The sequence below is a fragment of the Astatotilapia calliptera genome, chromosome 10 (genome assembly GCF_964374335.1).
Source record: "Astatotilapia calliptera chromosome 10, fAstCal68.1, whole genome shotgun sequence".
Taxonomy (NCBI): domain Eukaryota; kingdom Metazoa; phylum Chordata; class Actinopteri; order Cichliformes; family Cichlidae; genus Astatotilapia; species Astatotilapia calliptera.
In genome coordinates this window covers 8,871,740-8,894,673 of record NC_137431.1, presented here as the reverse complement: position 1 = coordinate 8,894,673, position 22,934 = coordinate 8,871,740, and the positions used below count along the sequence as shown (strand labels likewise).

The 22,934-nt window shown below is 40.0% G+C and overlaps 2 protein-coding genes across 10 annotated transcripts in view; one reads left to right on the top strand and one right to left on the bottom strand.

The window, feature by feature from the left end:
• Positions 1-4,345: 4,345 nt before the first annotated feature.
• timm22 (translocase of inner mitochondrial membrane 22 homolog (yeast)) lies at positions 4,346-6,538 on the bottom strand. The gene is made up of 4 exons (XM_026182950.2): positions 6,211-6,538; positions 5,617-5,813; positions 5,028-5,100; positions 4,346-4,942 (listed from the first exon to the last, which is right to left on the bottom strand). The coding sequence occupies exons 1-4, from the start codon at positions 6,521-6,523 to the stop codon at positions 4,866-4,868; spliced, it is 660 nt and encodes a 219-aa protein (XP_026038735.1). The 5' UTR covers positions 6,524-6,538; the 3' UTR covers positions 4,346-4,865.
• Positions 6,539-7,202: 664 nt separating this feature from the next.
• The window catches only part of specc1 (sperm antigen with calponin homology and coiled-coil domains 1), a 79,144-nt gene continuing 63,412 nt past the window's right edge, over positions 7,203-22,934 (top strand). For 6 of the 9 annotated variants that reach the window (XR_013911874.1, XM_026182943.2, XM_026182947.2 and 3 more), the window contains exons 1-3: positions 7,203-7,343; positions 22,426-22,607; positions 22,736-22,871. Coding sequence is in view for 8 of the 9 variants with exons in the window: in XM_026182943.2 (XP_026038728.1) it covers positions 22,449-22,607; positions 22,736-22,871 (295 nt within the window). In the remaining variant the exon portion in view is untranslated. Of the gene's footprint in view, positions 7,344-7,608; positions 7,728-12,778; positions 12,861-18,207; positions 18,439-22,425; positions 22,608-22,735; positions 22,872-22,934 lie in introns of those variants that run through there. The other 3 variants (XM_026182944.2, XM_080307475.1, XM_026182945.2) reach the window with 3 other exon arrangements.

Genomic DNA, 22,934 nt, shown 5'->3' with positions numbered 1-22,934 from the left:
AAAATAAAGCTAACACTTATGACATTTCATCAGAGGTGTAAATATTACAGCGGTTTTTACTGTGTGAAAGTTACTGAGGCTGGAGAACAGAAAAAGTAAGTAGATCTTTTCCCTCGCCTAATTTATTTATTAATTTTTGTGGAACATGTAGAAGAACCTTACACAGCCACAACAGCCTGGGTACTCCTCCTCATGCTGGTCACCAGCTTGGTCAGTCAGTGCAACTCAGCCAGTGTGTGACCGAGTTTGCGTTGGTCACTGTGTTGAGTGGAGTTGATATCAGCCATCAATATGTGTGTCCTTGTTTTGTTTGTTACATTTTTGGAAAAAACAAACTGCAGGTACAGAGTGTTTCACCAACAGCATGTCATTGATATCTATGATAGACTACGTATTCCAAGACCAAACCAAGCCTGAGGAATACTTTAAACTTTATGCACAATATTCATGGAGTAGTGTGAACGTAAACAAACAGCCAACAGGCGGTATCTACTACGTGAAAAATGGCGCCATCTTGTGGTCTCTTTCTGTCACTATAATTCATTCAAGGCTTTGTGGAAAATGCTTCACCTGTAAAAGTTTCAAAGTCACCGGTTAAAATCATTTTCAAGGACATTTTAAAAGTTTTAAACCAATCAGCTAAAGTTTGACAGCTGTACCGACCAGTTTCCTCCAGTCTATTGTAGCAGACTGTTTTCAAAAAATGGATAGAGGAGACCACTCACAAAACCGTGATGGTGTTGCACAAAATGATGCTGGTGTAGGGCTGGTGTAGGAGAGCTAAAAAAATGTTTAAACACTGAATTTTGAGCTAGGCTGGACAGTCAGTGCTGCACCCATCTTCCAAAGCTACGAGTGTCCTATATTGTGTTTCTTTCTACTGAGGAGCTTGCATCCAATAAAAGCAGCAGGAACAAACACAGGAAACAAATAAGAAGAAAAAAGTGAAAAACTGCAAAGCAGAAAACAGAGACTTAAAGAAAGGAAGATAAATAACAGAAAGAAAAAAAAGAAAATGTCATGGCTGTGTGAAGGCAGGCAGGAATCCAGGAGCAGGATTCACAGAGACAAATGTGAAGTCAAACAACTGGCTTTATTGGGAGTTTGCAGATTGAACAGAAAACTAACTAAACTTGGAAAGCAACAGGCAGGAAAACGGGCAAACAGAGTAGAAAGAGGGATGATGCAACGACGAGCAGGGGAAGACACACAGACACTAAATACAAGAGGTGAACAGGACTGAGAGGAAACAGCTGTGAGACACGGCTGACACTGATTACACAGACGAGACAGGGAGAGCACAAAACTGAACACACGGACATAAGACACAGACCAAAATAAAACAGGTAACGCACAGACTGGACTCAGAGACACAGTAACAGACAGAGAACAGAAGGAACACATGGGCAGAAACTAGTGATGGCCAAATGAAGCTTTCCGAAGCACTGAAGCTTGTATTGAAAAACGGTTCATTACTCGAAGCTTTTCAACACAGTCCTCTCCGGTGACATCTGGTGGTGAAAATTTTGAAGAGCAGCTTGAATCTGCAAAATAAAACGGACTGCTCAATCATCGCTGCTCACTCAAGAGTGGAGTTCTCTCTGATATTGGGCCACCGTTCCGTTGCTTTGAACATGTAATTGGTTTTGTTTTCTCGATTGGGGGGCTGAAAAAAATGTAATGCGTATTTGCGTAATACATTTTGATCAATAAACTTTCCCTATTTAAACATGCACTATGGTGTGGCCTTTCTTTGCTCATAACTCCTTGATGTTGGTAAATACAATAAGTGAGCAATATATATAATATACATATGAGAATGCACAGCACATTATGGAGTATGCCCCTGCTGTGAAGTCCTGCCTCCATCTACTTGTCGTTTAATCACTGGACAGCTGGACAGGTTCATACAAAATATTAGATGAGGCCAATTGTCCTATACATATTTTTGACCTAGGGGTGAGATTGACTGTGAACTGGAAAGGGAAAATGCTTAGGGAGCTGAGTACGGCTGCATCGTCACTGATTTGTAGAATCATTTTTGATTCGATACAGGATCCGATTCAATTTGATTGGAATCTGGAAAGTTTTGCCTCAGTCAGAAATATTACAATTCTGATCATTTAACAGTATATATCCATAATTTCGTATCTATTAAAAGAAAGCTGACACATGTGAGACTTAATTAGAGATGTAAACAGAGAGTTATGAAACCTGCAGCTGCAGAAGCCAGCGGGAAAAAAAAGAGGCAAACACAGCGCGACCCGACGACGCACCAAAATCTGACTCTGACGCGTCGGGTCCGCGCTCTGCGTTCACGTTTGTATGCAGAATCCGTAAACCTGCTCCCAGTTACTGTTTTAGCTGTATGGTGTTTGACGACATGTTGTGAGGTTTAACCTGAGATGCTGGCGTTTCAGGCATAATAACGTTAATTTACAAATCGACACGGGATTTTAATGAATCAATATCACTTTATTCAATTTAGCATGGATTGTAATCAGAAAGGCGATAATCAAAACCCACCCCTAATCAAGAACTTGCAAAGTAAAAACATGCTCTATGTCAGGTAGCCCTTTTGTTATTTACATTTAAAAAGAGGATTAGTGTTACTGTGCGCTGGCTGAGTCTGTTTCTTTTCTTAGAAATAGTTTCTCCTGCCCTGGAGAAAATCCACTTGCATGGAACAGAAGAGGCTGTGGAGTGCAGGAACTACACTGCAAGCTGGTAGATATGCAGGTATTCCTGGGTCCTGCAGACTATCACCTAAAAACAATAAACAAAATGATTTTCTAAACTGTGTAGCAATGTAATGTACGTATAGTGTCAAATATATTTTTGTAGTCTTCATTAGCTTTAATTCACATGGAAGTGTTCCTGAAGTCATATGCTGTAATGATATTTACATTATGAAAACATGATTTTGGACATTTCAAGTTTTTCACTTCGGCAGATAAAATGAATTGAGCAAAATCAACTCAAAATATTCCCACACGCCAGAACGTCCTCTCTTCCTCGCTGGCTCCATATCTGTCAGTGGAATGATCACCTCTTCGCTCTCTGTCACCATCAACACACTCCACGAATCCCGTGGATGATTCACTTCCTTATATCCGTTTGAATCAGGTACCGAAGCAGTTACGTGCGTAATGAAGCTTCGGACGTCACTGGTCACGTGACTTTTGCCAAACGAAGCAAGCCTCGACACAGTGCTTCTGAACCAGTGTGTTGTTTTTTTCGACACACGCTCCGGAGCGTCAGCTTCAAGCGGGCCATCACTAGCAGAAACTAAACAGAACCAAAACCCTTAAAACGAAAAAGTTTAAACCCAAACACATAATCAGAATTAACTAGAACACAAGATCATAACAATAATAATAATAATAATAATAATAATAATAATAATAATAATAATAATAAACACAAAAAGTTGGGTCAAATGACACAGGACCATGACAGAAAAATAAAAGATGAAAGAAGAAACTGATGACCAGATAGGCAGCAAACGAGTCAGGTCATGCAGCAAATTGTCAGACATCATCTCAGACAATGATGAAGATCCAGATGACCGTGTGTCAGCACCATCTACATCAGCATCAGCTGGACACTGGAAGCAAAAATGAAAGGAACATGAAGAACAAGATGGGAACGACAGAAAACAATTCAAACAGGGAATTTTGCTGACGGACAATCAGCGTTACACCCCACCCCAGTGTACTACATGTAACATGCTCAGAGACTGAATGTCAGCTGGCCCCTTCTGACCCACTGACTTAGTTTCCTGCCACCAGTGACCTGTTTACCGGACTTCCCCTATACCACCTGTGGATATCTGTTCAACCTGTGACCCAGTATGATTGTGCATACAAGTGGAAAGTAATATCCTAGTACCTTGTTAGATGGTGATGATTGTGGGCTCACTAGTCGCAGACATGGAGGGAGTGGTCCTATTGGTTGGCTCCCACATTAGGAAGGCAAGGTTGGGGCCTTCCTATCACTACTGTGCTAACGTAATTAAAAAATAAAGTAAAAAAAATTACAACACCACCATCTTCAGATAGAAAAGTTTTTCTGTTTTTTTTTTTTGGAGTTTTTCCTTCCCACTGTCGCCAAAGTGCTTGCTCATAGCAGGTCATATAATTGTTGGGTTTTCCTCTGGATCCATTATTGTACGATCTACTGTACAATATAAAGCACCGTGAGGCGACTGTTGTTGCGATTTGGCGCGATATAAATAAAATTGAATTGAATTGAATGTCCTTCAAGAAGCCTGGAGAACCTTTCCTGAAGATTACTTTCGCTATAATAAAAAAAAAGAAAAAATTAAAGCAAAGGTAATGACTAGTTTGGGGGTTGTAGTCCTTTAATAATCAAGGAAAAGTAGTACATCCACAATTTTAAAAAATGCTTTTATTATAAATAATCCTGTGTGGATTAGTTACTTACACATCAAAGAAATGTTTTACAGGCAGAGCATTGCTCATCTGAGTTTTTACAGACCCAGAGTGAAGTTCACACAAGTTCAGCTTTCATCACCTGATCAGTACGCCACTGAAGCAGACGCACTCTGCTCTGTCTTTGAAGATTCACCATGAGAAATTGGCATTCCTTGCTCCAACTGTCCACAATATGAAAGTCACAGGAAAAACAGACAAGTCTTTTTGTTTGTTTGTTTGTTTTCTTTAGCCTACTGTGGTGCCACTTAAAATCCCTGTGTTTGAACAGTACACTTCAATTCTGCTTAAACAGCAATCCTTGATGTGCAGGGAAACATCACGGTTAGCAAGCTCACAGCGAGATTCTTCTTTCTCTGGTCCACATGTGTAATATTTATGTTTTTGTCCATCGAGCCACTCCATAGAGCTTCACCTCAAGTAATATTCAATTGCAGCAGAGAATGCAGCAAAGCCTCCACATCCCAGAACACCAGCCTTCAGACCAGCTGCAAAACAGAAAAATAAACACGTGGACAAAATGAATAAATTTGCTATAATGCAAACTATTAGTTAATAAAGTAAGTTACATACCGCGAAAGCCAATAGCTCCTCCAGTCACACAACCACTGTACACAGCATTCTTCCAGTCAGATTTGCCTCTGTGCTGTAAATGAAAAACAGGTACAAAAAAGACACTTATTACCACAGTGTACTGCAGGGTTAGAATAAAAGCAAGAAATGCAAAGCAAATATAATACTGGCATCTACATTTTAGAGAGAGGAGTGACTAATAAGAGATAGCTGGCATCCACCTTTGCTGTACTATTTGCACATTTACAAACTTAGCTTAAGTTGCAACTACTTTGCTGAAAATGTTTTGCTGTCCACATATATAATATGTCTTCAGTGATTCTGATGGTGCTCTAGTAATCTGACCACATATTGAGCATTTTTCCTCTTTGAAGCCATGTTATGGATTCACATCACATCTCAAACCCTTGTTGACAAACTGTTATCATTATTTCATTCATTCCTTATTATTCTAAAGAGACTGATGGATACATTGAAAATGAATCGCCTTTGCTCATTTTTGCCTTTTGTTCTGAACTCCAGTCTGAGGTTATATGTCCACTATGAGTCTGTCAGAACCCACATGAGGATGTAAGAAGCTGTGACCTACTGATTCTATGATGCACTCTGTACAGGAGAACATGGCGCCCACAATGGCAAAGTTCTTGGCATAGGACATCCCCCTCTGGCCCATGTCTTTTAGAACCTCTCGTGCTGTTGGAGTTCTCAAAGGGTCTTTGGGGTCGATGCCAACATTAGTATCAATTCCAGCTGTGAAAACGCCGAATGCTCCTCCAAGGACGAACCCTGTGGTGAGCAAAAACATCATCAGACTCTTAAAATTGTAATATATACAGATCTTTTCTGCTATTGAGCTGAATGGCTACATTTGGGCAACATCGTGGCTGTATTATAAACTGATTATTTGATACCTGTTTATTCAAAACGCTCTAAAATGTTGCTTTTACGTTTCTTATGTCTGAACACAAATACATAATTTTAAAACAAGACAATATCGATGACCGATTGGTTTGATCAGATGACTGATTAATTTGCTGTTTGTTGGTATAACAGCATTACAGCTCCCATAGCCTCGTATATCTGAGGTGACTTAGCACACGAAATATTCTGCACGAGCAGCCAAACACGCACAAAAACACCAAACCCTTGTGATGTTTGTTACACTCTCAATGTCTCCGTTTACCTCCCACACAGGCCAGCAAAGACTTGAAGGCGCAGCTCTCCATTCCCCTCTCGATCATCTTCTGCTCGTCGCTTTTCGGAGGCACGGGCAGCCCCCCCATCACGGCGGGGTTCAGGCCCTTCACGGGCCTCTTGTCACCGATAAGATGCTCCAGAATCATACTGTACTGAAGAGTCGGGCTGTCCACGCTCGGGCCGACCGAAGCTGGGCCTTGTGGGTTGGAAGCAGCAGCGTTTGCAGCTCTTGTGGAGGCCGCCATGTTTCTCAATGACAGAGCTTCAAGTAAATGTTGTCGAAAGACGAGCGCGCGCATATTCGTCCCATTTGTCTGCTGATAGAAATAACGGTAATTAAAGTGTTTAGCTTCACAAAAACACGAATAAACCACGATAGATTAAATAATGTGTGTATTCTCATATTTTTTTTATTAAAATGATTTTATTTTCTCACTGAAAGATTACTTTGGTTAATTTTAGCACATTCGACACAAAGTCAACCTGTATTTAAAGTGTGGTTGAGGAGTTTATGCTTTTACGTAACACCGTACGTCTACCTACACTCTTTCCACTGGATTATTGTATCAAATAATAATTAAATAACGTAACAGAATTTCGCAAGACTATACTAGATCTTATTGATTACTTTACATTTAATTCTGTTTTATTATATTAATGTCTTCTAAATTACTTTTATTTTTGTGTTTATTTTATCATTAATATATTTTTCATTATTGACGTCTATTTTCTTTATTCAATACTCCTGTCTTTATTGTATTGTTTTTTATTTATTACAGTTTATCTGTCTCGCCTGTCACTCATCTGTGAACCACTTTGAAGCACACTAAACTTCAAACAAAGGTACAGTACAAATTAAATTGACTAAATAAGTTTACACCTGAGGCGAAAACGCTGTTCCTTACATGCTGTCTTATCATTTTTCTGGCCTGTTAAAAAAAAGACCACATTTCCCAGAAACTCCTTAAACACTGCGCCAAAGCATATGCGCCAAACTCGCTTCACGCGCTCCACCTATCGGCTCGAGCTCAGACCGCTGGTGGTTAGACCTTAATGCGTGCGCGAGGCGGCAGTGGCAGCATCCTGTCAACACAGCAGCTCCACCGCAGTACGGAACAGGTGAGATTAATTAACACTTGTTTATTTCTCATAGCATGTGGCCTTTCTGCTTTTTTCGTCCGTTGTTTGGGGTGAAATTTGTAAACTTCACTGTAAAGGCTCTACTGTTTCTCGGTGTCTAAATTAAAGAATGGGCTACAGAGAGTCGCTCGGGTTTCGCCGAGTTACACCAACGTAGAAGTGGCTGACGGTGACATGCTCATTGCCAGCATAGTCACTGTACACGTCTATGCTCCTTTAACGTAACGACTAGTCATTGTCAGAGCAGACGCGTTTTTCCTCAAACGATAATAACGGCTGTCATAAAATTATAGCTCGAGCCAAGGACGTGTTGTTTTCACGCTAATTGAGCGTGGCACTGTATGACTGCAGTGATGGCCAACAGTAAGTGGACTAACAGTACTAACGCTGCATTTCATGTCCCATTTTCCGTAGCTGCAAATGTCCATCCTGAATTTTTCAGTTTACTGGCTAAGGTTGCACCATCGCGAGTCCAACAGGATTCTGCTTGAGCAGTATTTATGCCTTCTTTATAAACATTAAAATAAAAGGTATTAACGCGGTGATAGTGTTGATGCCTGGTAATGTAACACTTTGTAAGTTTCCTCCTTAAGGAAGAACGGGTCAACTTCTTTAAACTGGTCTGAATATTATGCTTAAAATCTTTTCTTTGATCTGATTAATTTTGTTGGTGTACAATGTGTCTGATATAAATATCTAAATATCTAGTACTGGAATAAGCTTATCCTCTTGTAAAGTGGAAAGTAACCCCGGGTTGGTCTTAAAACCTCTGCAAAGAGAGGTCAGTCAGGTCCTGGTTTCCTGTTAGATTTTAGTTTTGGTTTTTAGTGTTTGTCTAACACTTCTCCCTGACAGAAACATAAAAAATGCAGAGATAAAGTTACTAATGTTGCTCAGGCTTTAAGTAAATTTTGATGCTAATGGCAAATTACCTTCAAAACTGCCTCTGTGTGCTGCAAGCTGTTTTTCTACACGTCCGGGGTGGCTGTAGCTCAGGTGGCAGAGCAGGTCAGCCACTAATCAGAAGGTCGGTGGTTTGATCCCAGGCTTCCTCCTGCCTGCATGCCAAATATCCTTGGGCAAGATACTAACCCCGTGTTTGCCTACTGGTGGTGGTCAGAGGGCCCGGTGGCGCCAGTGTCCGGCAGCCTCGCCTCTGTCAGTGCGCCCCAGGGCAGCTGTGGCTACAATGTAGCTTGCCATCGCCAGTGTGTGAATGTGTGTGTGAATGGGTGAATGACTGAATGTAGTGTGAAGCGCTTTGGGGTCCTTAGGGACTAGAAAAGCGCTATACAAATGCAGGCCATTTTACGTCATCAGCCAGCCAGTTGTTCCCAATTAGTTCTGTGTGAAGCTGTCAAACATGTCTTTGTGTTTTCTTGCAGGTACTTGTAAAACGTTTGTTGGTTTTGACTTTAGTAGATCCTTAAATGTTTCATTATGACAAATTATCCTGACTAAGCTTCTGTGTGTAATTTTTCTCTCGCCAGGTAACCTTTAAATGTAGACTTAAAAGATGGGTTCCAGAAAACCAGCCGAGTATCTAACATAATCATGCCTGAATGATAAACTTCAGCAAAAGAGAACATTTCAGTAATGAAAAGAGAGGAAAAATTAAGAAGCCAAATACATATTTTAATTACACGGCTCACTTTGAAGTCCTGTGACAAGTGAACAAATGACGGTTTTCTCTTTTGAGTATGCAAACAGAAAAGCCAGTTCAAACATAAGCACTGCACCAGCTCTGATGAGGTTTGTTTTTAGGCAATATAAGGCTTTGCTTCTCATGGTTAACCATTTAAGAAGGGGAAATACTTCATTGGTCTGGACACAAACTCTATTGGATATCAATCATTTGTCAGCAGCACGATGGGCAGTCAGACAGTAGCTCATTCTAAAGTGGATACATCAGGTTGTTAATTTCTCAACATTAACTGATGAAATTGGTTCCTGCCTTTCCTCAATCTGCGATTCACACAGATTAGCCACAGCATTAAAACTGCAGGTGAAGTGGGTGTAATCCATCCCTGGGTAAACTCTGGTCCTGGGATTCACCTGGATATTATGCTCACTCATACACCCACTTCAACATGATAACAGATCAAGCACACGCCCTCCTCGTGGTTAACATTCCCTGTAACAGTCAAAAACTTGGTCAGGAATTAGGCATGAGGGCCATAACAAGGAGTCTGAAGCAGTGACCCTGTCTCCACTATCCACACTGTGCAATCCCATTGATCATCTGTGGGATGTGCTAGAAGTCGTCCAGTCCACAGAAGTGCCACCCAGCAACTCATAGGACACAGAGGATTTGCTGCCAACATCCCAGTGCCAAACACCACAGAGGTCATGTGCATATTGTAATGGGTCAGAGCTTGTGTGCTCTCACAATGAGGGCGCATATTAGGGCTGGGGGTTTTAATGTTGTCTGATCAGTGCGAGACAGAACTAATAGGATTGCCATCTTTGCCGTAGAGGTACTTGGAACCCTTTTAGAGCCTCCAGTGGTGATTCTTTGTCAGTTGATTTTTTTTATTTTTTTTTTAAACTTCCCTCACCCTTACAATGCTGTGATTGCAGCCATTCCCCAACTCTTTGAATGGTACTCATGGTCATTCTCTCCATTGATCAGTGGTTGTTGATCAATGGTCATGGGAATTTGCATAATTACGATGACGCAACTGACCTCCCAGCCCACTGTGACTGCTGGTTTCAGTCATTATGCAAATGGTAAATGGCCTGTATTTGTATAGCGCTTTACTAGTCCTCAAGGACCCCAATGCGCTTTACACATCCAATCATCCACACACTGGTGATGGCAAGCTACATTGTAGCCACAGCCACCCTGGGGCGCACAGACAGGGGCGAGGCTGCCGGACACTGGCGCCACCGGGTCCTCTGACCACCACCAGTAGGTAAGTGTTTTGCCCAAGGACACAACGACCGAGACTGTCCAAGCCGGGGCTCGAACCGGCAACCTTCCGATTACAAGGCGAACTCCCAACTCTTGAGCCACGATCGAAATGTACTTTTTATAAGATTTGGGGAAACCTGCAGTCAGCTGAGACTGAAGAAGTCACTTGGATGAGTGACGAAACGTTTCTCCCACTGAAAACGCTACGTCCAGATGAACATGCTGTGTGAAATGAGTCTGCACTGGAGTAACCTTTTCCTGATTTAGTAATCAGAAGCATAATACTTTATTAATCCCTAGGGTTTTCTGGTTCTGATGATTAAAAACAGTGAAAGGCAGTAATTACAGTGATCTTAGTCCGCTATGCTTAATCAGGTAAGCCCTCATCACAGATATTTTGCCAGGTTACTTCATTGGGAATGACGTACCACGATAATTAAGAACTGCTGACTCGTGTAAACCTTAAGACATCAGTAACTCATCTTAATTCATATGTACACTGTCCAAACCTCCAGCTCCCCTAAAAGGTAGCTTGGTGGCTGTCAATAGATACTATAATTTTAATTTCTAAATATATTGCAATGCTGTGAAAAACATTAAAGTCAAGATTTAGTTTTCCATATTTTGTTCTGTTTCAGAGTCATAAAAAATTCTACTAATTTTTAGATTATCAGATGGACTGCAAAAAAGTTGAAACATTTCAAGGACCACTGATAGAAGCTTTCCAAATTCATTTTGTACCCTTTCCTTCTGCTGTTGAGTTGCAGCATATTTAGAAAAGCAATGTTGGGTAGAGGTTAAGGGGAATAACTGAATAGCCATCTGGCATTGTTTCAGAAGTCAAGTGTGGGTCATTGGTGAGTATTGCAGGTCCTTGGTGTAGTTTAAACCATATTGTCAATTCAATAGTGAGGAGGGACAATTCTGTAAAAGATGGAACCAGTTAGGAAGCTTTTCAAAATATGTGAATATCTGCCTCATCTATAACTCTGTGGACACATTGTAGCTTGAGGAAGAGAGAGTCTATGTCCATGTAAAATAGAAAGTATGTGTTGTTTTTAAAGCCTGTGCATGTCAATGTTTAGACTGTGGGCTTGTTCATAAAGCGATCACCTTGGCAACACTTTCCTTTGCATACATTTTTGTGTAACGTCACTGGGAATAAACAAATCAATGTGTTATGTGGCTTTAAATTAAATTGATTATATTAAGAAAGGTTTAAAGATTCAAATGAAAATGAAGCTCAGGGTCTGTATCAGTTCAAATTAAGTGTTAAATAAGATCAGATCTGTCTGAGTATAGTTCACAGTTCCAGTTTGAGTCAGAACTGCAGGGTGTTGTGTTGTCATACAGCTAAAGTATAGCTTGAATAACTGTTTGTGCTTTTAAGGTCTATTTCCCAGAGCGCTCTCTCTTTGTAACCATTCATTTAAAATTTATTGCTATGCGTTTTGACCCTCTTGTCTATGTCAAGAATAGCTCTAAAACTCTAATATGGTGCCAATGCTAATATAAAATGGAAAGCCAGTTCTAAGCCTGGTGTGGTCAGTCAGCTCTTTTCTATCCCTGACACACTTGCACACACTCATCTGAGAACAAAATGGTTCTTATTCGTCCTCAAGAGGCAAGGTCTGGCCTGTATGTACAGTTGGAGTGGCATGTCCTTTACTGCAATAGAGGAGAATTTAATTGAGGAGATAGGGAAGAGATTGGATGATTGGAGCAGAAATGAGTACTGCAGTGGGATTCAATCAGTTGAATAAACAGAAACCTTTGTTTCTGGTAGTCCACGTGCCTTCTGAGAAACTTGTTATATTCTGGGATATTTTAACTTTTCCTTTGTAGAGGCACAGTTGGATTCCAGCCTTCACATTATTCCCAGGAGCAACTTTCTCTTTGCTTTTTTTTTTTTTCCTCCTTAAGCTAATGCTCAATCTATCAAAACGCTAGTGACTAAAAGCCATTGCACTACGTTTGTCTGAGAGCATTCAATTAAGAAGGTAACTCTAAGAATACTTTTCTTTTTGGCTGTTTTTAGTTGATTACTGTCCAGGAAACTGATTGCATTCTTGACAAGCATCGCAGTCTAACTGAGTGCCTCAAAGGAATGCTTCTGTTTTTGTAAATGGGTCATTTGGACCAGATCTGAGGTGAAGCGCAGATATGGTCTTTACACAAATATCAGGCTTTTTTGCCTGCCCTCCCTCCTGACAACAACAGCTGTGCTTTTCAAAAGTGTAATATCCAGCTCTAGAATGGACAAATAAAATAAGCTACTGAGCTATTTTGAGGAGAGGACAGGACAGGCCAGTTCACATGTGTGATGTTTATGCATACACGGGGAGTGTCATTATGATGTTTGCTTGGTATTTGAAAGATGTCTGAACCATTGTAATAGCTTTCAGTCTCCATACAAATTAAAATGGTCACACCCACTGTTCACATTAAATAGCTCTGATGCAACAAGTCTGTGTACTGTTGCAAAATCAAAAGGCGCAGAGAGGAAGCCTCCTCTTGGGTTGGACAGAATTTCTAGTCAGTGGTACTAATACTACGGTGTTCCATTCTGGAAAGCTACTGAGGTCTGTTTTTTTTATTCTCTCACAGTCATCTTGGATGCTATGCTAGTGTTTCTATGGAATCCGCCCACTCATTGTACATGTAGCCAGCCAGGACAGACTGAAAAGTAGCTGAAGTTTTTTGCAACGTGGCTTTGACTGGCTGTTTATTAGAAAAGAACTTTGACACCATCAGAGCAGGAAGTTAGCCCCTCGAGGGAGCCTTGCTCTGAGAAAGATGAAACGGAGGATGGACCAGATGAAATATGCATGAAGACTGTATCTAGCTCAGCTCATGCTCCTGTATCACCGACGAATCGAGGACAGAGCAGGTTTTTGGGAAATAATGGATGACTGTAACTGCTGTGATGTGGCACAGTGAATACCTCAGTTATTCACTGTGTATAGTGATTGTTCTGATATTGATACACTAGTTTTTGAAGGGTTAACTTTATAAACCTATATTTCCTTAGAGGAAACATTAAGAATATAATTAATTTATGAACATGTATGTTCAGAGGGTGGCTAACTTAAGTTGCAGCATTAAGGGGATTTACCCTGATTGTTGACAACCGTAATATGGAAGTTTGACATCCTAAAACTGAGACTGAGTTCTTGCTTTGCAATACAGCATCTCTTCATTTCAAAGCGTACTCTTGAGCTCTTGCTAATAGTGCTGTGTTACCAACAGAGTGCTTGCCTAACATCTGGAGCTAATTTATAGGATATTAATTGTACTTTTTTAAAACTATGGTATGTAATGAAATATTGTTTAAGTGTGTTTCTAGGTTGAGAATCTATGATTAGGAAATTCTTGTGCAGCATACGTAATCTGAGCAAACATTTCCATGTTTAAAAACTGTCGGCTAACAATTTTTAGTGACACTTTAGTGACACAGTATTGAAAAGTTGTTGCAAAATTAAAGTTGTGCCGATATCAGAGACGCAACCTTAAGGTCTTCTGGATGTATTACTTCTACATTACCTAGATATCGTTGGTCAAAAATTTATCCAGAATTATGGCAGAAGTTTTTGTTGATTTCCCTCAGCATGTTGTGCCTCAACTGCGCTCCTGAGCTCTTGCCCTAAAAACCATACCAGACATCTTAAGATAATCGTAGAACAAATAAGACAGAATATATATCTAGGTAAAAGTGTTTGTATTGAAAAAAAAAAGCAGGCTCTGTAATACTAGCGTGCTTATGTACAAAAAATCTTGTGTGCTGCCTTCTTACAAGTGTTTATTGATAGAATTAGCTGTCAAGCAAATGTGCTTGGGTTAAGAAAAACAAGAATATGTACATTTAATTTCTTCATGCATTAATATCACTGTTGTTTGTTGCTTTGTAAAAGATGGTCTCACTGGACCAGTGTTGGATGTTGAAATAAACATTTATCCATCAGTAACACAGTTTTTACCGTTATCATGACCAGTTTTCACTGAGGAGATAATGACTGTATGTTTGCTGGGATGATAAGTTAATTAAGCATGTGCTTGGTGTTTAGCATAAACACCAACCATGTGCTTGGTGTTTATGCTAAAAGGTTCGGTGGAGCTATGAAGAGAGTTAAATGGAAATCCATCAGATTAATGGAGTTTACTTCTCCCCCCCCTCCACCCCTTAAAATAACATGGTATGTACCAAACCATGGTTCAGATAGCTGAGCTGAATAGATTTGGAAAGTCAACAGTTTTCTGATGGGAGGCCATGTTGTAAACAGACCAGGCAAGCGTTATATTGATCTGGGTCCAGATCAAAGGAAATTGTCGACACAGCACTTTGCTGACTAGCTCTACTTTCTTCCCATCTTGTACTGAACTAAAAAAGTGATGATTCAACATCAGCTATAATCTTTAGTCTATTTAATATCCAGATGGTGAGAAGTAGTTTTTCTGGGTTTTAGTTGAGCATCGGTGCGGTATAATACTGTAAGGGTAGTGGAGTTTCTTGTTGTATATGAAACTATTTCAAGCTGTAGGTTAAGTCTCCTACATTCACTCCAGTATGGTTTTAGCTTTTACTCTGTTTATATTTGTACAGCTGTGCTAATTTTAGTGTTTTGTTTTTTTACATCATGATTTTGCTACATTCAGTTCTTACAAGTCGCTCACAGTACAAAAATGTCACATTTACTCTAGTATGTTGTGTAAAACTTTGCCGGAAACCCTCTAATACAGCTTTTTGCATCCTAGTTTCACATCTTTCCTCTAAAGGGGGAACACAGGGGGAGAACAAAGACTATCTCACAGCGTGGGATACGAGCTAATCCCACTCACTTCCTGTTTCACTTTAGCCCATATAATGACTTTGCACACGTCGCTTTGCAACATCCAGGTGCCACACAGATGCTTTGGATATGCTAGGGTGGTCAGACAAAATGAATCAATTTTTGCATGGGTGGGAGGTGAAAATTTCCTGGATGTGTATTGTCAACTCCACTAGCAACTTTGTATTACTTTCTCTATCTTAAAGTAAAATAGCTTTTAATTTGGGAGTGTTGTATGCTTTAAAAAAAAAAAAGCTATCCGTTTATTAGCTGTAATGCAGATGGAAATTTGTTCAGCTGCTGTTATGGTAATGAGATATCACTAATATCAGCAGCAGCAGTGACACACAGATAATCTCTGCTTTCATTTGTAAGAAGCTTAGTTACAGTGCTCTTTCGCTACTATGATTAGCATCCAAGTAGCTTCCAATGATAGACGTCATCATTGCTATATTAGGTTTCACCAGTTGCTACATCAGTAGTGACTAGCAACTGCTAATATAATCCATGAATCTTGGCGCTGGTGTGGTTTGGATCAGATTCTCAGATACAGTATTACCAAGAAGGTTAAACATAAAGGCTTTATCAAAAACAGTCTAATGTTATTTCCCCCAATAAAATGAAAAACCAGACTGCCTGCCCCTCAACAGTATAGTATTATATACATAATGAAATCACACCTCATTCTTCTTAGAAATGTCTATTTCAGAGATTTGACAACACTGACATTTGTAACTTTTTCATTGTGTTAAGCTACTTTGTTATTTTCTAAGCTAGCTTCCACATCTTGAAACTGGGATCTAGCCATAGTCAAGTTTGTTTGGACTGTTACTAATATTACTTTTTCATGTTAGTCTAAGTTAATTTTATGTTGATTGTGTAATCCTGTAATTCTCCTACTATTTGCCTTAGGCTAATTTTGTGAGCAGTTTCAATTTTCAAATGCCAAGTGATGATGGAAAATGCTGTATTTTTAGACATGCCCGACTGAATCATTGAACATCTTGTATTTGTTTTTACATCCCATGTGACAGTGTTGTGTCTTCGTGGAGATTCTGACTCAGTGCTTTTTCCTCTACACAGAAGGTGGAAAAGGAAGAGGAGGACAAGCATTTGGTGTTTACTGTATTGTGTGCCTGCATTTAGTTTTATGAGAGAACTGTGGTATTCAGAAGTCTGTCTGCCTGGCCTCTTGTATTATATGATGACAGGAATTCCCCTGACAGACGTGTCACCCACTGAGCAACCAGCCACATGGTTTTATGTACCATCATTATTTATTAATGTTTGACATGGTTCATACTCCAGGGGTCTGCAACTTCCTGCTTGCATATTTAACATTTACATGTTTGGTTTTAATATTATGCAGATGGCAAGGAAGCTTATTTTGGTCAGAAATTCATAGGAACGTCCTGATGTGCAAGGCAACTGTTGTATGGCTGAAAAAAATAGTCATCATAATTAGTCATAGGCCTCCTTATTTTCACCTTCACAGTTTATTTTCTTGTTTACTCCAAGTAAGCAGCACCGTCTTGGAAAATATTCTCAGTTGTAGATAAAAAGGAGAAGCTGATGACAAGGTATGTATGGGAAGAAGAAAAAGACAGTAAACAATCTTCCCACTTTACCACTGCAGGAACTTTCCCCTGGGAGCATGAAAGCTTTGTTTCCACTGTGGAAACTAATGTTTAAATTAAGTCCTGGGTATTTTTCTACTTCTAAAAAGTCCCTGCTTGGAGGCTAGGGCTTTCAAAAGTCCAGGAAATTTAGTGGAGGGGCCAGATCCTTGTCATTGCTTGAGACACTAGAAAAGTTTCTTGTAGTTTACATGAAACGCACAAAGTTGTCTACAAACATTTGCTATCTACTCTCTGAGCTGTATGGAAACTTAAGTAAGGCAATGCAAACTGGAAATGGAGAACATTTGCCTTTAAAGTAAAAGCAATCGCTCTTAGCAACTAAATTAAACTTGTCTACGACTTGCTGGATTTGGAATACATTGGGTTGCCTAATTACGTCTGTCCTTTGGTTCATTTTATTATAAAGTATTCTGCATTCCTGTGTAATTTGGAATAAAGAGAGATTGATTCATGACTTAGTGTATTGCAATGCTCAGTGTTACAACAATCCATTAAGAATAGATGTTGATAGAAAACATGGTTACCATTGCTAATTAGAACCTTTACAGTCATCTGATGAATATTGAAGAAAAGAAGTTAACTCTGTTTGCAGCATCAAAATATAGGATTTAAAAAGACAGTCGTATGGTCATGGTTAGGTAGTTAGGTCCAATAATGACACAGGTCACCACCCATGGTGAATAATCATGGGAATAAAGTGGCGTTGTGACACTAGAAGGCTGTAATTTATGATGTAGGGAGTGACAATGGTAGTATCAGAATCCATGTCGTCGAAAGCATGTTTTTGTCAGATGTATATCAATCACACTTGGAATCTGAGTGTGAAACTGCGTGCCTTTAAAAAAAAAAAATGTTGAGCATCTAACTCAACTGTTACTACACTCTCTGAATCCCCCTTTTTAAAAGGCAGGTTTTGTGGTGGCATAAGGGTGTGGTCAGACCAAGTTCCTCAGTTTGCCACTTGCCACAAACTGGAGCCTGTTCCAGCCCAGCCCAGAGCGCCGTACACTCTGCCCACATGCTCCACGGCCTTGGCATGCTGTACATTGTGGGATCCAAATTACATCAGTATGGGAGAGCATAAAATGCTGACCCCTCCACAAATCAGCCGCCCTCATATTTTGGTGTGTTTCTGAGACAAAGATTGGCTTTGTCAGTGTCAGTGGCCATTATTTATGTGTATAAAGCCTACAGATAACTTAGAAATAAACTGTGCACAACAGTATCATAAATCTGTTTCCAGAATCTATTTCCAGTAGCATGTTTTTTAAAAAAAAACAAAACAAACTACTGATGCTCTCTTTCACAACATACAGTTTCAGGTTAAATAAATCTGAATGTTGTACATTTTCCAGCCTATCCCAGATTTTTTTTTTTTTTTTTTTTTCCCCCCCCCCTTTCATGCTGTCTGGAAAAACTGAGAGGAGAACAACTTGCCCATGGCTGAGACAGTTCCTTTATTTGCTTTTGTATGAGAGAGTGAAAGCGGCAACAGCACACATAGCACAGCAGTTGGCAACTTGCAGTACTTCCTCATCCTGACTGCTGTATGGAGGTGAAAGCCATTGCTCCTGGCCCTGCATTTCCCCCCGCAGCCTCTTTAGAGCATAACAACAGAGAAATATTTTGTTCATTTTTGCTGCAAGGAACTCAGGCACAAGGTAGACTATAGGACAGCGCCCAGCACCAAAAACGTAAGTGAACTGCTGTGTCTTTTGTTTTGTCAACAATCTGCCATTACTGTTTCATTACTCGCTTCTTTTAGAGCTTCCTATGATTTTACTTTGAATTTAATATAAGATTGGTGACTATAGAATAGTTTAAACCCAGTAAATTCACCACCATGATCTGTTGGAAGGGAAGTTTTAAAAACAGTGGCTAACAGAGGATGCCATATGTTATCCTTATTGTATATTATTTAGCTCAAGCCTTTTTGCTAACCACAGAGCCAGACAGGAAAGAAGTCAAGAGGATGTGATGATTCAGAGTGACATTTAACCTAGTAACTTATTTTCTGTTTCTTATGTGTCCATTGCGGTTTGAAGCATTATATTTGATCATTTCTTGAATCATTCATGCTGCTGCTTCTGCTGGTCAGTGAAGCAGTCTTGTCAGTGCCCATGGTCTGGAGGTAAAGACATACGTTAGCTTAACTCTGCAAAAAGAACTTTGTATCAGTGGCATCCAGTCACACCAGACTTTACTCTGTGCAACAGAGTCTTATCACAAGAAGGCAACAAGTTTTGCAGCCACTCCTTTGCAGGACCTGCAGTTTCAACCTATGTTTTCATTTTTTCATTAAGGTTTGCTTAAAATGAATAGACAGGATCTTCATTCTTATGCACTGTGAGTTATTGATGCAGTAGTTCATTTATATTCTACATGCACTAAATATTTGAAGTGGAGAGCAGTTTGCTTGTCCTGTACTTTTTCAGAGTCTGTATTTAGGGGCAGAGAATGAGCAAAGATCCATTAGCGTGGATTTTTTTCTCTATGATTGGAGACTATTTGTAGTCATGGCAAGCTGAGCAGGCAAAGTTACATATTTGTAAAATGAATTCCTTTCATTTGGGATTGTATTTAATAATGTAGCTAACAAAAGTAAAATAGATTATTGAATTTTGTATGCAGTAGATTAAGATTAAATTATGAGATTAAGTGAAATGGAAGCATGCAGGAAGTTAGTTGTCAAACCTCAAATTAAGATGTGTGGTTGAATTTGTTGACTTTTCATATAATTCATCTTGGTCTGATTTCAGTGCTTCTCTTGGTTTTGTAATGGTAGCACATTGTCCTCTTTCCTGAAGTTCTATCAGATCACATGATGTGTATGTGATTGTTTTATCCAGGCCCAGACTGATGACTGCTGTCAGTTGCTTTCCTCTTATCTCCTTCTAGCAGCACAGTCTAGAAGCAACTGTCAGAAATTTGGAGAAACTCCTCCTCCTCTCCGTTCCATATTCAGCCTTTATATCATCTTGCCAAGTTTGGAAGCAATATAATTAAGGCAGATGACAACCCATTACTTACTGCTGTGGTGACTGCAAATTATATTTGCCTTTCAAAAATGGCTGTTTTTTAGAGCAGATTCCATATTTAGTTTTTTACCAATCATGAAGAAGTCATAATGTCATCATCCAGCATATGTGTCTCATTAGACTCAGCAAGATGCAGTGTAATAAAACCACTAAATGACTGTCATCTTTCTTGGCTAATGTGCTGTTTACAGGGAGATTCTCACTGTCTTAGTTTTTAGTTCAAGTTTAAAGTTACTTCTGGCTGTCTCTCAAAGACTTTTTTAGTTTTCACAACTGGGTCGTTGTAAGATAAGTGGGACAGGGCTCTGGCCCCTGAGAATCCTGTCTCTGCAGAGGAAATATGGAAAGGTCATACTGTATATGCAGACTTCTGCAGTGGTCGAGGAAAGTGGAAACAAAATGTATCAGTGTTAAAGTTTAGACACTTATCCTTTCATATTTATTATCTTTTCAAAATGCTTGCCTAGAGCTTTTACTTCCCTTATAGTAACAGCCCCCCCCCCCCCCCCCCCCCCCCCAAAAAAAAAAATACAAAAAACAAAACAGGAACACGATTATACATCCTGGATTGAAACATCCTCAAATGTATCTCACTTCCTCATTTAGCCTACAAAGTGTTCAGGGCAGGTTGAGAAACAGGCACAGCTTGTGCTCTGTAGAGAATGGTGCCATAGCTATGTAATCTGTGTCTGAGGGGAGGTGAGACAGCACGGCTGAAGTGTTAGACTGCTAGGCTAGGCAGGAGCTAGTCATGGGATATTGCCTAGAGAGGCCCGAAGTATCATATGATGGGCCAGCAGGAAAACACATGCTCTGATACAGTCAATAAAGCAACTGAATATATTGTGCTGTTAACCAGTACCTAAGCACCTAAAAGTGTACTTACAGTGTGAAATTATCTTAAGTATGTGCCAACTACTCGTTACTGCAGCATCGTTTGTCCTGCTCTAAATTGCTACACACATGCAGCAGTTCAGTCACTGCAGTACAAAATGTATAAATAGTTGAGACTGGAGGGGGGGAAAAAGGTGGCCTTCCTGTTGGGAAGTCATGGTTGTACAGGCTTAAGTGACTAGAGAGTACTATTCTCATCAAGAGTCCTCTGCTTCTTAGATAATCAAGTTACCACACAACCACGATCAATAAGTCAGCCAACCCTTTGCGAGCTACCGAACCTTTTTACCAGTATGCTCTGTCTTTGCACTCTGACCTCCATTTCCTTCAGCTGCTCAGATGAGCGCATTACCCACATCAAATGCAAACCTTTAACAGTCACCCTGACCACATCATATTATATTATTGTGCTGCTTTTAAAGGGAGCCTGTTGTGTGTGTCTTTTCCAGCTTCATATTTTTATCCCAGGACTTTACTCAAGTAGCTTTGCATGAGTTTATTAACTTGTACCGAGCCTTGGTGCAGTTGATCATTTCATGGTTTTGAGTAGCTATGTGTCTTCTGAGATTGTATAAGAGTTATTCCCTCTTTTTGATAATGTAATGATCCAAGAGTGGAAAACAAAAAGTGTCTTAGACATGATGCTTAGAGACGTCTGATGCCTGTAGTTTGTTTGTTTGTTGGCTCACAGGTATTTCGTGTGTTTCATTACTTCAAACACTGGCCATGTTTATCATGAACATCCAAAATCAGTACACCGTATCTCAGTATATCCTGTATATGACAGAAAATAAGAAAAATTGCAAAAGGCCTATTTTTACCATATTTCTTATACAGCCACTTCTGCCATTTTCACACTGCATATGTAACTTCTACTGGTGTGGAGATGAAGTGGAGTCTTGGTCAGTGCTGCTGGTATGAACAAATCAGATAAGAGACTGTGTTCTTTCTCCTCCCTCCTACAGGAAGTGGCTCAATAGTGTTTCTGCTAAAATAACTTAAGCTCGCTGCAGAGGCACCTCCTGGCTAGTATTTTTTGGAACAGTAATAAATATCACATGTCAGTGCTAATCCATTATAGTCATCTTATAACCTGAGGAAAATGTGCTGCCTATTTTTCAGGGTTTCCTTTTATATGTACTGGAGGGAAACATTATCCAGGGTCTTTCCTGGCTCATCAGTAGGCATGATCTATCCACATACAGTAAAGCCAATGAGTATGTGTTAGCGTATTTAGCAGAACTCTACGAATATTCTTTTAAAGTTTAGTGTTTGATAAACATAATTGTAAATTAAGATCAGTTAAATAAAGCATAATAAAGAAACAAACGGAGGAAAGATGGAAACATGAACATGAAAAATAAAGATGAACACAGTATGATGATAACAAAAATATATAAACTATATAAATAAAAATAATAATCACAATAACAATGACTGTAAAGATTTCTAAAAGCCTAAGCGGCTTCAGGCGGTGTCATATCATGCTCTCAGAGTTGTGTTTGTTGTTCAGTTGCTTTTTCTATTAAAGGGCAAGTCGTGTTCATATTTCACTGCTGCCTCTGGGAGATGGAGTAGAGCTCAGCGGTTAAAACAAAGCAGCCTTGACCAAGTCTGTCCTGACCATCTGTTGGGAAAATCTGCCCACCTACTGCAGATCCTACATACTTAGACTAATGCTATTATCTATTATTCATTATCGTTTTACCATATTGAATAACTTCCGCTTTTGTCTGGACTTTTTTTCAGGTGTAGTCCGCTGACACCTAGCCATGATGAAAGCGGGCGCCACCAAAGTGGGGCTGCCCAAGCCTGGACTCCAGGAACGAGTAAGGCAGGCCCCCTCAACGTCCTCTGCCTCCACCACCTCCTCAGCCATGAAGACCTCCAGATCCTCCAACACGTTGGCCTCAGATCAGCGCCTTAGCAAGGTAAGTCACAGGTGCAGTGATACACAGATTAACCCTGCTAATGTTGGTTTAAATAAAAGCATGTCAAAACATTAAGAAGAACTTTATTAGACTTGCATGACTTTTACTAAGCGCAGATGTGTTTTTAGCTGAAAAGAGCCAGCAGTGATGATGCCTTGACAAAGCCTCCACCAGGAGCTACTGCCTCCGGTTCCCGGATGAAGAAGACTGTGACTACAGGAGCCATTTCTGATCTCGCTGAGGCCCGCCCTCGCAGCTTGTCAGGTGGGACACTTTCAACAACTAGTTTTAGAAACTTTCCTTAGGAGAAAAAAAGACCCAGTATAA